This window comes from Podarcis vaucheri (assembly GCF_965113315.1).
Source record: "Podarcis vaucheri genome assembly, chromosome: Z".
NCBI classification, from domain to species: domain Eukaryota; kingdom Metazoa; phylum Chordata; class Lepidosauria; order Squamata; family Lacertidae; genus Podarcis; species Podarcis vaucheri.
Window position 1 is genome coordinate 41,922,100 of NC_138758.1, and position 14,687 is coordinate 41,936,786.

General features: G+C 43.8%; 1 protein-coding gene across 1 annotated transcript in view; it reads left to right on the top strand.

The window, feature by feature from the left end:
• The window catches only part of RAB14 (RAB14, member RAS oncogene family), a 35,163-nt gene that overhangs the window by 14,831 nt on the left and 5,645 nt on the right, over positions 1–14,687 (top strand). Inside the window, exons 2-4 of the mRNA XM_082207772.1 lie at positions 8,003–8,061; positions 12,103–12,156; positions 12,955–13,132. Coding sequence (XP_082063898.1) covers positions 8,010–8,061; positions 12,103–12,156; positions 12,955–13,132 — 284 coding nt within the window. The 5' untranslated portion in view covers positions 8,003–8,009. The remainder of the gene's footprint in view (positions 1–8,002; positions 8,062–12,102; positions 12,157–12,954; positions 13,133–14,687) is intronic.

The following is a 14,687-nucleotide window of genomic DNA, read 5'->3' on the forward strand; positions in this document are numbered from 1 at the left end:
TGGTGGTGGCGGCGATAGCGGGCGGAGGAGGAGCCGTCGCCGGGAGTTGCTGCTGCTGCTGTTGCTGCTGCTGCCCGGACATGCCGGCCTCCTCCTCCTCTGCTGTCTCGCGCTCCTCCCTTTTGCGCGCGCTGCCCCGCCGCTCGGCACCACCACCGCGGAGCCGCCCCCGGCTCGACGCGGATCCTCGCCGCCGCCTCTCGCCGCCCGACTCGCCCGCCTCCCTCCCACGGCACACCAGCCGGTGTCTCACGGCACACTAGTGTGCCGCGGAACACCGGTTGGGAAACACTGGCCTAGAGGACTGCATTTAACAACAACAACAACAACAACATTGTTATTTATACCCTGCCCATCTGGCTGGGTTTCCCCAGCCACACTGGGCGGCTTCCAGCAAAATATTAAAATACAATAATTCATCAAATATTAAAAGCTTCCCTAAGTAGGGCTGCCTTCCGATGTCTTCTGAAAGTCAGATAATTGTTTATTTGTTTGACTTCTGATGGGAGGGTGTTCCACAGGCGCCACTTTCTAAATATTCAAAATTATTTTTAACATATTAAGGAACTGCTAATGACTACTATTGAACATATATATTGAAGCATATGAAGGGTAAAAGATTGTGCACCATGGTATCAATGGGCATGGTGCTTTAGAGCAGTTTAAGCTAAAAAAAGTTTCTGCCCTGTGTCTGGCTGTTAACCAGAAGGTTGGTGGTTCAAGCCTACCCAGGGGCAACTGGGCAGGATTCCTGCATTGCAGGAGGTTGGACTAGATGAACCTTTGGATCCCTTTCATGTTGGAAAGCTGTCTGGATGCAGCCTGCATTTGCAAGCTGTGGGTGGCTTTTCAGAGACAGAGAGGCAGCAGGAGACCTGAATGAATCCTTGCAGTATATATAGGTAGATTGCATTGCAGGATAGACTTGCACTGAAAGGTTTGCACTTTTTCTAGGCAAAAGGCACCTTGGAAAACATCTGTTATTCCAGAGGTTTGGAATCTGGCTGTCCTATCCTAGCCTTAATTCTAAACACTTTGCATTTGTCATAGTCATATCAATTAGTCACTAACTTGTGCATCCTTTATTAAGTCCTAGAGTTGGGTAAATGCTCAAGCATGGTTTCAGTTTCACGGTCTAGAATTAAAGTGTTTCAGAATACTTCTCACAGGGAAAGTTGGTAGTAAAAATAGTGGAATTGAGCCTTGAAAATATTGGAAATAATCCATGCTTTCATCAGTTCACCTCTTAGGTTTTCCAAGTTCTCTTCCTGGTCTGCTCTGCTACTGTTTTACTAGGAGGCCTGGCAGGTAGATGCATTTAGAAAGTCTGCAGTATCTGGGTGTGTTCACTGTGGGAAAAGCTCTTGTGACATTGTGTGCTGGAGGAAGATTGAGTTAACAAAGCTGAAGTAGCTTTTTGAAATAAAGGTGTTGGTGAATATGGTAACTTCTGCAAGGAATCCGGTGGAGGAAATGCTGTAAGCTTTAAAATATCACTGAGCTCTCTAGGGACTAGTATTTCCTTGCTCATTATAAGATAGGATTTTTGTATACATTAAATATAGGGAGATAAGATGCACTATAAACTTAAACTCCACTGTCCCTGGGCAGGATAATTACTGTTCTTCACAATCCTTCTCTGATTTCACTCATTGGCTAAAATCACTGACAGGTGGGAACAGCCAGGCTGCTTCATTTCACAGAAATTTCTTAGAACGATGCCTGCACATTTTGTTTATAACTTTCTAAGTGGGTTAGGTGCTTTTTTTTTTTTAATGAAAGCTCCAAGCCTGGTGCCCCCAACAAAGGTCTTCATGGGCACCAGGTTGGCAACCCCAGTTTTAAGTGCTGCCAGAGATTGAACATGGGACCTTCTGAACTCCCAATCCTTCTACCCTTTAACCCTCCCATGAGCTTCTTCCCCAGTTCCCCTGAGCTCTGCTGCTCCATTCTTTGCCCCTTGCCTGCTCTGTTGCCCTCCATCATATCCAGGCATAATATAGCCTGGATGGCTCAGTTGGTTAAAGTGTGGCGCTGATAGCACCAAGGTTGCAGGTTCGATCCCCATATGGGACAGCTGCATATTCCTGCATTGCTGCATATTCCTGCATTGCAGGGGATTGGACTAGATGATCCTCAGGGTACCTTCCAGCTCTACAATTCTATGATTCTATGAAACAATGGAAGCATTACCATGGGAAAAAAGCTTTCATGCATTTGGCTTGTGTCATAATTAATAAATTTGAATCAAAACTGTGGAGAATCTTAGCTTCCCACTTAACTCTGTGGGTGAGAAGTGCTTTTCTACAACTTGGAGATGTCTTGTAGATGATGTGAAGAAAGTAGACAATAGCTTACTTTTGGAATTATCTCTAGCAGTTGCTTTTCCTCACATTACTTGTCCCAACATGGGATGTCCTCTTATTTGGCAAGCAAATCTGTAAAAATAGAAAGTACTAAATTTTCCCTCCTACTCTGGCTAGATAAAGGAATTTGTTCCAGCTACCTTCCAGAAACCTAGTACTTCTGGGTCAGTGCCTGGGAACTCTGCTCCTTTAAGTTCCACAGTGGATAGACAGTAAGCTTAGAAACACAATAAGTATAGTTGTGGCCTAAAATATGTATTTATTTCATAATACTTGTATACTGCTTGATTGCAATGAAACTTCAAAGCACTTTATAAAATAAATAGGTAAATAAACCCAACTTTGATGTAGCATCCCCACATGGTCACCTGAGTCATGCTGTATTCATACAGCTGACTAGGTCAGTGGCCGTTGAAAGCTTACACTTGTTAAATATTTGTGCGCAGACTCCTAGAGGCTAGGTATCTTTACCAGTTTTGCGTATGCTATATAAATAAGGAATGCAAGCATAAGGTGACCTGTTGTATAATCCTGTGCTAATCACATGCGTTTAAAGTTCAACCCTTAGATTTCATTAGAATGTAGTTTCAACTATGCCTTTGATTTGCACTCTTGGTCCAAAACCTCAGTATTTGTATTGTGTCTAGTGTTAGCATACATTGTTAGAGTAGCCCCTCTCAAATTAATCAAGAAGACTGACTCAAGTCCATTAATTTCAATAGGTCTCCTCTACATAGAACTTAGTTGGATGCCACCCATTTGAGTCCTTGTATTTTATAAAATAGAATTGTATATTCTCCTTCCCAAGATGACACAAAGCAACACCCAACAAATACTTAGCTTGAAGGCTTGCAACAATGGCTGTAGCTAGCCAAGGGAAACATGATTGGCAAAGATAATTAAGGCAACAAAGGAAATCTGATGGCTTTTGCTGGAGTTATGGACAGGGAGGATGCAGCCCTGTGGAGCATCTCAAGTTCCTGAGCTTTAAGTGACCCAGGAGAGAAGCAGCCTGGAGAAACGGGTGATCCACACTTACACACAAACATTACGTATTACCACAAACTGCATGCACCATCTGCCTTCTCAGATTTGTAGTGGGGAAAAGTAAATGACAATTACGGGGTTTGCCTCTGTTCACACCAATGTACAGTGGTACCTCAGGTTACATACGCTTCAGGTTACAGACTCCACTAACCCAGAAATAGTACCTCGGGTTAAGAACTTTGCTTCAGGATGAGAACAGAAATTGCATGTTGTTGGCACAGTGGCAGAAGGAGGCCCCATTAGCTAAAGTGGTGCTTCAGGTTAAGAACAGTTTCAGGTTAAGTACGGACCTCCGGAATGAATTAAGTTCTTAACCTGAGGTACCACTGTACAGGTATGCAGATCTCCTTATTAGTTAATGAACTGTTGCTATTAGTGAGTCACATGAAGGTGGGATGCGGTTTGATGTTTCTCTCCAACAATTTCCCAGGCATTCCTGGTTGGCTCTTTTAAGCTACCAAACAAACACCAAGACACACACCCCTGCTTCCCAAGAGCAGCTATTGTGATCTGCTTTCATTACAGAATAGATGTGAGATTTGCAAGCTGTTCTGGTACCCTGCATGAGTTGTGTAGCTGCTTCACTCTTCACTCTTGGTAGAACCGCAGTTAGACCTGCAATTGTAAATAAGTGCAGCATAAAATGGGCAGTAAAATTCCTTGTATAGGAATAATCTCACTTGGGGAATCTTAAATGTGGCTTGGTTTTTATTTTCTACCTCTCCTGGATTTCAGATCATCTATTTAAGCAATGATGTATGTGGGGTACATTGATGTCTCAGAAGCACCAGTGTTTCTCTTCTTGCTCACTACATGCATTCTGTAAAAAAAATATTACATTAAATTTCACAGGGTGGCTGGTCATGGGGCAAATCTGTTTTACACTGAAGTGTCATTTCAGGCTAAAGAGAATGTTCAAGAGTGGAGTGCAAAGATGTGCATGGCAACTCTGTTCACTGTATTAAGATGACCACTTTTGATTAGAATTGTTTGATTTAAATTGTAGAGCCTACTTTACAATCTCATTTATGCTAGCTCTTGATTCTTTGTGGAAATAGTTCCCTCATCCTTCTGTAGTAGTACTTAGTTGGATACAACTCCTTGGTTGCTACACTGGGATAGTCTAGTTAGTCCTGATAATCTACTATGGCTTTTTGAAGGAATCCTTAAATATAAATTTTGTACAGAGAGGCTATTTGTGGCTAAGTAGATAAATAGATTCAGTTTACAAAAAGAACCAGTTAGAAAGAGCATCCAATAAGCTCTCTGATTCAAGTAACCTCTCTGTGGGTGTTTAAAATAATGAATTCTCAGGTGTTCCTTTCCTCTCTATAAGGAGACTAGGGAATACTTCAATGAAGAGAAGTTTGTAATAGGCTAAGCAAAGCCAGAAGATGTTTAGCTACCCATGAGTAAAAGGTATGTTAGGGGCAGCTATGTTAGGTCTGTAGCTATCTTGGTAGTGAAGCTGCGTGACTCTGTTAGCAGACTAAAAAAGTCTATAGGCAGCTATTATAATTTTAGTTGGCTACTGTTAAGGGATATAGTGCCTTGTAAAATAGCTTCCAGTAGCACCTTAAAGACCAACTAAGTTAGTTCTTGGTATGAGCTTTCGTGCGCATGCACACTTCTTCAGATACCTTCTTCAGATACCTCAGAATTTTTTTATTTTGACTATGGCAGACCAACACGGCTACCTATCTGTAACTGTAAAATAGCTGTTTATTTGGTTGCCTGTGGTGTTAAAAGTTGCTTCCATGTGGCTGGACTGTGAGAAGATTTTGAAAAAGTTGATCTCTCATGTAGTTTATAAGTGCCTGCAATAGAGATATTTAGATGATCAAGCTAGTAAATGTTATGGATTATTTGCAAGGCTGCTACAGTTGATACAGGCCAAATACTAAATGTGCAGAGTAGAATCTAGACTGGAGTAAAATGTAGAGTGCAGCATCTATGCTGTGGATCAACTCTTTCAAAAATAATGTGCAGAACAGTGCAGATCACCTTTTGTTTGGAAAGAACAGTGGTGGTGGAAGTCTGCCATCACTGTGGTTGACCCGAGGTTTGCTTCTTGGAAGTGGAAGATGGAGCAGTGGCGACAGAGAAAGTGTTTACCATTTTTGTCTGCAAAATATCATTCCAGCTTGGATGTGACTGTTCATCCTGTCTCTGATAGGCAGATGCTAGCAGGTTGTGTTGAGTGACTGCTCATGTCCTTATTACCTTCTGTGCAGCCTGGGTCTTCAAAGCGTTGAGTGCTATAGTATTGCTGGGGCTGTTACTGATTGTTCAGAAGCTCTAACTGTTCAGAATAAAGAAGTGTTGCACTGTTAGTGTTTTTCCCCAAAAGGGGTTACCTCACAACTGTGGATCCCAAGTGCTCCTTGCAACTTTGGGTTTTGCGAGAAGTTAATATGCTCCCCATCAGACCACTTGTGGATTATTTGTGCTGGATTTGAGCAGGGATGGGGAACCTGGGATGCTATAGATGTTGTTGTTGGACTTCGTCTTCCATCAACCCCACACTGCGTTGACAGTGGTCAGGAATGATGGGACTTTTATAGTCCAATGACATCTGGATGGCCAAAATTCCCCCTTTCCTCTACTTGTGATAACATTTATGGAAGGCTATGAGTATGGTAATCAGAGAAAATATTTCAGCATTTTAGGAGTAAAAATGACTTTTAAGTTCAAACTCTTGTAATCTGTGTTTGAAACTTTATCTAGGAACATATGTGAGCAGAACTGGATTCGGTCACCTTGAGATTTTGTAGTTCTTTACCTTAAGTCTACTGCACTATTAAACATGTACAGTGGTACCTCGGGTTACATATGCTTCATGTTACAGACTCCGCTAACTCAGAAATAGTACCTCAGGTTAAGAACTTTGCTTCAGGATGAGAACAGAAATTGTGCTCTGGCGGTGCGGTGGCAGCTGGAGGCCCCATTAGCTAAAGTGGTGCTTCAGGTTAAGAATAGTTTCAGGTTAAGAACAGACCTTCGGAACAAATTAAGTACTTAACCTGAGGTACCACTGTAATTTGGGAATTGGTGGTAATGGCTTAGTGCAGTGGTTCCCAATTAGGGGTCCGGGGACCCCTGGTGGTCTGCGGAATACATCCAAGGGGTCCGCAGCCACATCCCTTGCCTCTCCCCCAACCAATTTTTTTGTCATTTTTGCATGGTAATATCACAAATTTTCTGGTCTGTTTTACCACTGTGTGATTTTGCAATATATTGACCAAAATCTGTTTTGAAATCACACCGCAGTAGTGATTTTGATCTGGCAATACACAGCAATATATCGCTCTTTGCACGAGGGAGAGCAGAGCAACTGATTTCAAGGCACTGCCCATATTGCACGAGGATCTCAGCCGATAACACTGTTGATCTGAGCTGCCTTTCCCCACGCTGAGGGAAAACGGGGCAGCTGATCACAGAGATGCAGTGTGGGGGATCTGTGGAGTCCGTGGTTCCAGGCACAATTTTGAGAGGGGGCGCAAACAGGCACCCCACTGCAGGCTCCTTCATCAGAGCCTGGCTCTGTGGCAAAAGTCGTTGTGCCTTGCCCAGGACCGAGGAGCAGACTGCGATGTCTGCTTTACTCATTGGTATATCGCTGGTGAAACTGCTACTGCTCCTGAGTCCCTCTGCTAGCAGCGTCCGCTGGAGGGAGCCCAAAGTTCCTTCCTCCAGCAGGCGCTGCTAGCAGAGGGACTTAGGAGCAGCAGCGGTTTTACCAGCAATAGATCGCTGAGTGAACCTGCCATCCCACTCATATGATGGAGAGGGTGAGGTTCCTCCCTCTGCATCTTTAAACTGCTAGACTGAAGAATGTTCAGCTGCCCTTGCCTCAGTCACACATTTAAGGAGCCCCCAGCCCGTTGCTGGTTCCCACAAGTTGGCAGCTCTGTGAAACTGCTCACCTGAGGGGAGCACAGTTGCTGCTCTCTGCAGTGAGCAGTTAAAGGAGCCCCGAAGCTCCAGGGCTGTCTCAGCTTTGGGGGGCGTCGTCCCCCCCCCCCCCCGAGCAGCGCAAACAAGCTGCATTGTTCCAGGCCATGAGCCTGGGTGAAACTGCCTCAGCTCTTGAGGTGAGAGCTGAGGAAGTTTCACCTGGTGTCTTGCAGGTAGAGGCCAGTGCATATTGTTTTTTCAGCATTGTGGTATATCGCCAAACTGTTTGGCTGGCGATACACCGCAGTGTTGAAAAGCTAATATTCCCCAGCTCTACCACTTGATCCCCATGACTTCTCCTCTCATCCCTGTGCCTGATCTCCAATTTCAGACATTGTGATATTTTGGAATAATGTGATGTTTAGCTGCTGATATATAATAATAATGAAAAACAGACATCGCTTGGCCCTAGTCTGTTTTTTAGTATACCTAAAATCCTTTGCTTATTAGGGGCTACTACACATTTTGTTGAAAACACTGCTATGGTAGAGGTAACTACCATAGAGTTATCAGAATCATCAAAAGTAGATTGCCTGTGGCTTGACTTTTGAAAAATACGGGGTCCTCAGTAATTAGCTAATTGGGAACCACTGACATAGTATGTGATAACATCCTCTCTCTTTTTTTTCTAGTGCCACCATGGCAACTGCACCTTACAACTATTCCTACATCTTTAAGTACATCATTATTGGTAAGTATAAATATAAACCAGGGCTTTGTATGTATCATTTGTTTTACTTGGTGGGTAAGTTTTTGTTAGAGGGTTGAACTACTGTTAGCATGCTTTGGTGTTCTGATAGGCCAGTAATCTCTATGTACTTCCTTTTCAAAAGAGCAGCTAAGGAGGCAGTATGAAAAGAAGTGCTATATCTATTTAGAACTACAGATAAGAAAACTGTAGCTCTTAACTTTTGCTTAAAAACGGAAGCAGCTCAGTCGTCTTTTGTTGCTTTAAAAAATTTCCTCCTTGCGTGAATTTTGTATTTTTTAACTTTGAAATATCTGTTGTAATACTTACTGGATTGTTGAAATTTTTATTACCTTTGTATTTCCTTTAAAAATTGTTTTGAATTGTTGATATGCTCTTAGTATAACTGTCTTGCTGATTGAAGGAAGAACGAAGTCTCAGCTGCACTGGGGGGGGGGGGTGGAGTGGAAATCAAATGATAGTCCTTGTGAAACAAAGCATTTGTGAAGAAAATTTCCAACCCGCATTGGATTCCAGGACAAGTAACAATGATAATAAATATATTGCTATTATTGATTTGATTTCTCACTGATCCTTCACCATCAGGGCGGGTTACAACAATGTAAAAATAGATTATTACAATTGGTTGAAACAATTTCGAATTAGAAAAATAGGACAAGTCCTAAAAATGATGTCTATGATGTCAACACCAGGGTAAAGACATCTGCTAGCATATGGCCGAACCTGTATCATGATGGTCCTGGATGTGCTTTTACTTGGAGGGAATTCCTCAATTTTGGGGCAGACACAGAAAAAGCCTGCCGTGGGCCACTACTCCCCACACTTTCTGAGGATGGTAGAGCTACCAAGAAGGCCCTCTCTGCCTAGCTTAACACCCAAGAGGATCTATTGGAAAGGGGTTGGTCTTTCAGGCATTTGCAGTGAATTCATTTAAACACCAATGTGAGCACCTTGAATTGGGCCCTGAAATTAACTGGCAACCAGTTAACTATGAAATGCCCAGTGCATTTCAGTTAATGACAGCCGCCTTCAAAGATACAGAGTTAAGCAATACTAAGTTCATGGCTGTGGTTGGTTGTTTTAAACTGCTCTGAGGGGCTTAGCCTGCAGGACTGTTAGCTATTCAGCCTCTGCAAAGCTCACTGGAAACTTCATTTGGGGGTATGCCATGTTGGGCAAGGAATTCCCGTTGCACAAAGCTTTTTCTCACTCTGCACCTGTAAAAGCACCTGTAAAACTTCGTGCTTGATAGTCAGGAAGTGGAGACTGAGATGGTTACTCCAAGCCATTTCCTTTCATTTAGTTGCGGTGGCTGTTGTGCTATGATTTGCTCAGTGCTTGGCACACAATGACCCACTGGCCTACAAATAGTCATATGGTGGTATAAAGCAGGGGAGAGTTTATAGTTGACATTGTATAGGTCATTGGGCCCTAAACTTGCAACATGGCTTATGTGCTGTTTACACCAAGCCTTAAATATTTTGCGCATTCCTCACGTTAGACATGGCTTAGGTTACTTCTGAGTGAGGAAGAACTAAAGTGTCTGTGTACTAGTTGTTGGACTACTCGCTGCTATTCTGAAAGTAGCTGATCTTGTATTAATGTTTAACAAGCCAGTCTTAGATTTGGGAGAGGCCTAGGTTCAGCTCCCTGCCTGGTTGTAAGCTCTCTGTGTGGCTCTGGGTTTCTCCCTCTTCAACTCAACTCTGACAGCAGAGTGGCAGTCAGGATGAAAATGGATGAGTGTTCATAACCTTGAACTCTTTGGAGGAAGTGCAGGATAATAAAAAAATCCTCTGTCTTATAAAACGTGGAGGGAATGGAGGGGAGAAACATTTGCACTAGATGCTGAGGTTAATAGTTCTAGTGCTGTCTGTTGCAGTGCTGTAGCAGTGCTTTCAGTTTCATTTTTTTAAAATTTACTTTTATAATTCTTACTCGTGAAGTGTTACAAGCAACTGGTGCACAGAGATTATTCACCAGTAGACTGTAGAACACAGAGCTGGCCCTTCAATAATGTGAGGTGAGGCACCTGCCTTGGATGGCACTTGAGAGAAGTGGTTTTGAAGAGTCACAGCCACAGCCACTGCCCTGCTGCTGCTTTTTACATGGTGGGGTTGCCATAGTTGCTGTGTAAAGTGGCAGCAAGGCAGGGGCTTCTCTTCGTCCTCTTCCTCTCCCAAGTGCCACCCTTTTCTGGATGGCCGTGGCGAACAGGCTTGCTACTTTCATAACTTATGTATGAGAGCAGCTAGCCTGTTCACTGAGCACCTGGAGATCAGCAAGCTACTGCTTTGTTATTGCCGCTGCATTACACAGCGACAATGAGGACCCACCTTGTGGAGCAGTGTCTTCCTCCTTGCCGCATCCTCTTCCTCCTCCTCCTTCCTTACCCACCCATTTCTACACTCTCTTGACTTTCCTCTGCCCACCTCTCCAGCCCATTCCCTTAATTTTTGCCTTGGTTGCTGCCTCCATTGGATTGCATATTTCAAATGTTGCTGGGCTACATATTTACTCGAGTCTAAAGCATGCCTTTGCCAAATGACACTGCGAAAATTAGGATGTGCATTAGATTTGATGGTGTATTAGACTCAAGTAAATACAACAGTGCATAGTGCTGATCCTGATTTACCTACTCAGAAGTAGGTCTGGTACTTTCTCCGCAGTTAAGTGGGCTGTGTAACCCACTGAGTTATCTAAAGTGTGTGGGGATGGGAAATAACTGTTACTGTTTTCCTCAGCTCCTGGGGAGGTTTCTATTGAGCACCCTAAAGCAAGGCAGAGGGGGATAATAAGCAAACCCCTCTCTCCCTCAGTGAAAGTGCCATGAGGGAAAAGCCCCCCCATACCCTTTTTGTCAGCGAGCCGAGTCAAAGCGTGGTTCCCACCTGCCTCAGCTCCTCTACACAGGCGGGGCCCAGCACTTCCACACTGCAAGAGAGAGAGAAAGGCGAGCTGGCACTGTGGGGCCTGTTTTCTTGGTGCATGCTTGCTCTCCTGCTTTGCGCTGCCACACTCCAGGGCCCTGCTGCGGGATCAGCTGAGTCAGCCTGGCAGCTTCCTCTGTCGGAGGGAAGCGGAGGTGGACGCTGTTGCACAGGAGGCTGCAGTGAATCCCACTGGGCAGGGCAGGGTGACTTTGCTGTGTGGTTTCCTGAGGGGTCCAGGCTGTGGTTGGTGATGGAGAAGCAGAGGAGGAGGAAGAGAAGGCGGGCTTCTGGGCAGGTAAGGTGGCCGGCAGGAGAGCGCGCCAGCCACATGGCTAGTCCTCAGCGTGCCCAGGCGGTGAAGGAGCCTCTGATTCACAGGGGTGGCAGGATGAGGGCTGTAAAAAAGGAGGCACCCCCTCCCTGCAAGTCAAGATAGTTTTGGTGGTCAGTAGGGCTGGGCAATATTTACTTGAGTCTAATGCACACATTTTTTTGCCAAATTACGTTTAGGATGCACATTAGATTCAGTGGCGCATTCAGTACAGTATTTATTGGATTTATGCTTCACCTTTTTATCCCATGAGCTCAAGGTGGTGTACACAGATTCTCCTCTTCCTCATATAATCCTCACAACCGTCCTGTGAAGTAGGTTTAGGGGTGGGGGAGGAGGAGACTGAGAGAAGAGAGAGAGACAGGCTCAAGGCCACCCATTGAGCTTCATGTCTGAGTGGGGGTTTGAATTCTGCTCTCCCAGGACCTAGTCCATCACTCTGGCCACTATATCACACTGGCTGTTCAGTGTCATATCATCCCTGACCATTGATCATGCTGCCTGAGGGCTGGTGAGTGCTTGGTGTTGTTCAAACGCGCTGTACCCATGTGGAAAATTCCTAGTAAGGCAGTCGGGAGGATGCATGTTTAGGTGAGCCTCAGGTGCCAAAATGTTTTGGGCCGGCCCTGTGTGAATGACACATTATTGCACAGTCATCTTCTGTGATGCTAAGTTTCAAGCACAGTGATAATAGTACATGGCTTGTTACTAAGACTTGTTTCTTTCTTTTCTCCCCCCTCCCTCCGCCCTGTCCCGTAGGGGACATGGGTGTAGGAAAGTCTTGCTTGCTCCACCAGTTTACAGAAAAGAAATGTAAGTCTCTTCACATATTGACCTTCAAGTGATTTTAGATGGTAATCCACAGCATGCCTCTTCTCTCTCCTCCTTGCACAAGTTGATTTGGGCTTTTCTTATGTCTTTGATCTGCCTGGCTCTATTTGTGAGAATAGTCCAGCACGGCTGAGGCAAAGAGACTTAGCAAAATTGTTTAATGTGCCACTATTACAGTTGGACACTATTTTCAGTCTCTGTCTTAACTGGGGTTGGAAGATCATCATGGGTTGACAAAGCTTCTACATTCCCTTGAGGCCCTTATGTGCCTTGTGCTGCTTTACTTAAGATTGACTGCCTGGTCAGCAGTTAGGTCCAGTATTACTTTTCCCAGCTTAGGCGTCGGTTTTAACTGGACTGTAAGTTACTAGAGCCCTTAAAGTCCAGCTATCTATCTTTGACCAGGATTTTTAAAAATAAGGCATACCTTAAATTTGTTTAAAAAAACAAATAACAGAGGTCAAGAGCTAGTGTGGTCTTTGGCAGGACAGTTGTCTTTTTCTCATTCCTGATGAGAAAATGAACCTGAACAGCTTGGGGATGGGATAGTGTTATATAGAAAAAAGATTAAAAAATTGTTAATGAAGTACAGAACTTTGACAGCAGTTAGATTTCCTTCCTTTTTCTTTTTGTTGGGATGGGTGAGATGAAATCTGAAGTTGATATTAAGCAGGTTTTCAGTTTTACATGCACATGCTCAGTGTTGCTATTGAGAGCTCTAAATGGAAGTACTGGTCGCCTGACTCTCTCTCTGTCTCTCTCTCTCCTTTTTGGCAACAGTTATGGCAGATTGTCCCCATACAATTGGTGTTGAGTTTGGTACAAGAATAATTGAAGTTAGTGGCCAAAAAATTAAGCTGCAGATCTGGGATACAGCAGGACAGGAGAGATTCAGGGCTGTCACACGGAGCTACTACAGAGGAGCAGCAGGCGCTCTTATGGTCTACGATATTACTAGGTAAGAGGCCTTCTTGTGCTATAGACACCCTTAGTACACTCTTATGTTACCTACAGCAGTCATACAGCAGCTGCTGAGGTTAAACTTACTACTTTCCTAGCTCTTAATAGGACAAGAATGACACTCCTGGATCAGTTGGGGGCTCCTTCTCATCAATATCTTTGCTCTCAAAAAACGGCCAGTCAGATGTCTCTGGGAAGCCCGCAGGCAGGTCATGAACACAGTGGCTCTCTGTCATTATTGCCCCAGCAATATTCCCCAGAATCCCAGGAATTTCGGCTCTGGACATGAAGGTGCCATCTCAACTGCTTCCATAAATTTAGCTAATGCATTTCAAAACTAGCAGCAGTCACTACATTTTATGGAAGTGAATTCCAGAGGTTAGCTATGCACAAAGTAGGGCATTTATTCTCTTGTCTGTCCAGAATCTACTGTTTGTTGCTTTAGGTGACCCCAAGTTCTGGTACTGCAGGAGAAAGGTGCTGGTGGTAGAATGGCCTTTTCTGCCGACTTTATCAACACAATGCACCAAGGTTTTGTTTGTTTGTTTGTTTGTTTTTGCTGATATTTCTGTAAGGGGCATGTGACTCAAAACAGGTTTTTAAAGCATGGTCACTTTTTAGAAAAACAAACAAACCTAATTACATCTTTTCAGGATAATATAAGTGTCAAGTCATTGTCTTGATTTTAAGAGGAACTTTAGCCAAGGTTGCGGCTTTAACAGCTGCTCCTTTCTTAGCCCTTAATGTTATGTAATACCTGTAAACACTTCTCTCTTTTTTGGCCATGCCCAGGAACAACAGTCTGGAGAAGGAAGAGCAATATTCTTAAAAGTCAAGTATCTGGGGTTGTTGAGTTTCTGGGCTTTGGTAGCTTGCCAAAGGTTCTTTGCTAGTAAGTGGGACAGAGACACATTGGCTCATCAGGAGCATCTGTTTTGGGAATACATCACTATCTCCTGTGCATCTAGCTTCCTGTATGGTGTCATGGAACTGAACTGAGTGCCCCATGGAAAAAAATATGACTATTTTAGTCCTATTTTAGTCTATCTTAAATAGGACATGAAGCCTGTTGCTAAGTGCAAGAAGTTGGGAGTATTTGTCAGCTCTGTGTTGGGCTACTAAACAAATAAATTATGGAGTCTAGTTATGGGATTGATATTTTACTGCCTTTACAGTAGGGTGAATTGAAACCAGAGGTTTCTAAACTAAGTTTAACTATTCTAATTTTGGAAATGATACAGAGCAAGCTTGGGAATGAGGCACATTGATTAATCCTACAAGAGAAGAGAATGGTTTTTCAGATCATTGCAAACCCTAGCAAACAATACTTCACCTTTCTGTATCTTGCATATGTGTATGCTCCCCAGACACATAAGATCAGTGTTCTCCCCGACCCCACCCTCCAGACAATAGCTCTTTAAGAGGAGATTTTTGCAACATTTTGTCTTAACAGATTTCCCGTTGAAAATCAGGGAAATGAAAAACAAGCAAGAATCTCTGTTAACAGCTCAATTCAATTGCCTAAATTGGAAGTAACATGTTCCTATTGTGTC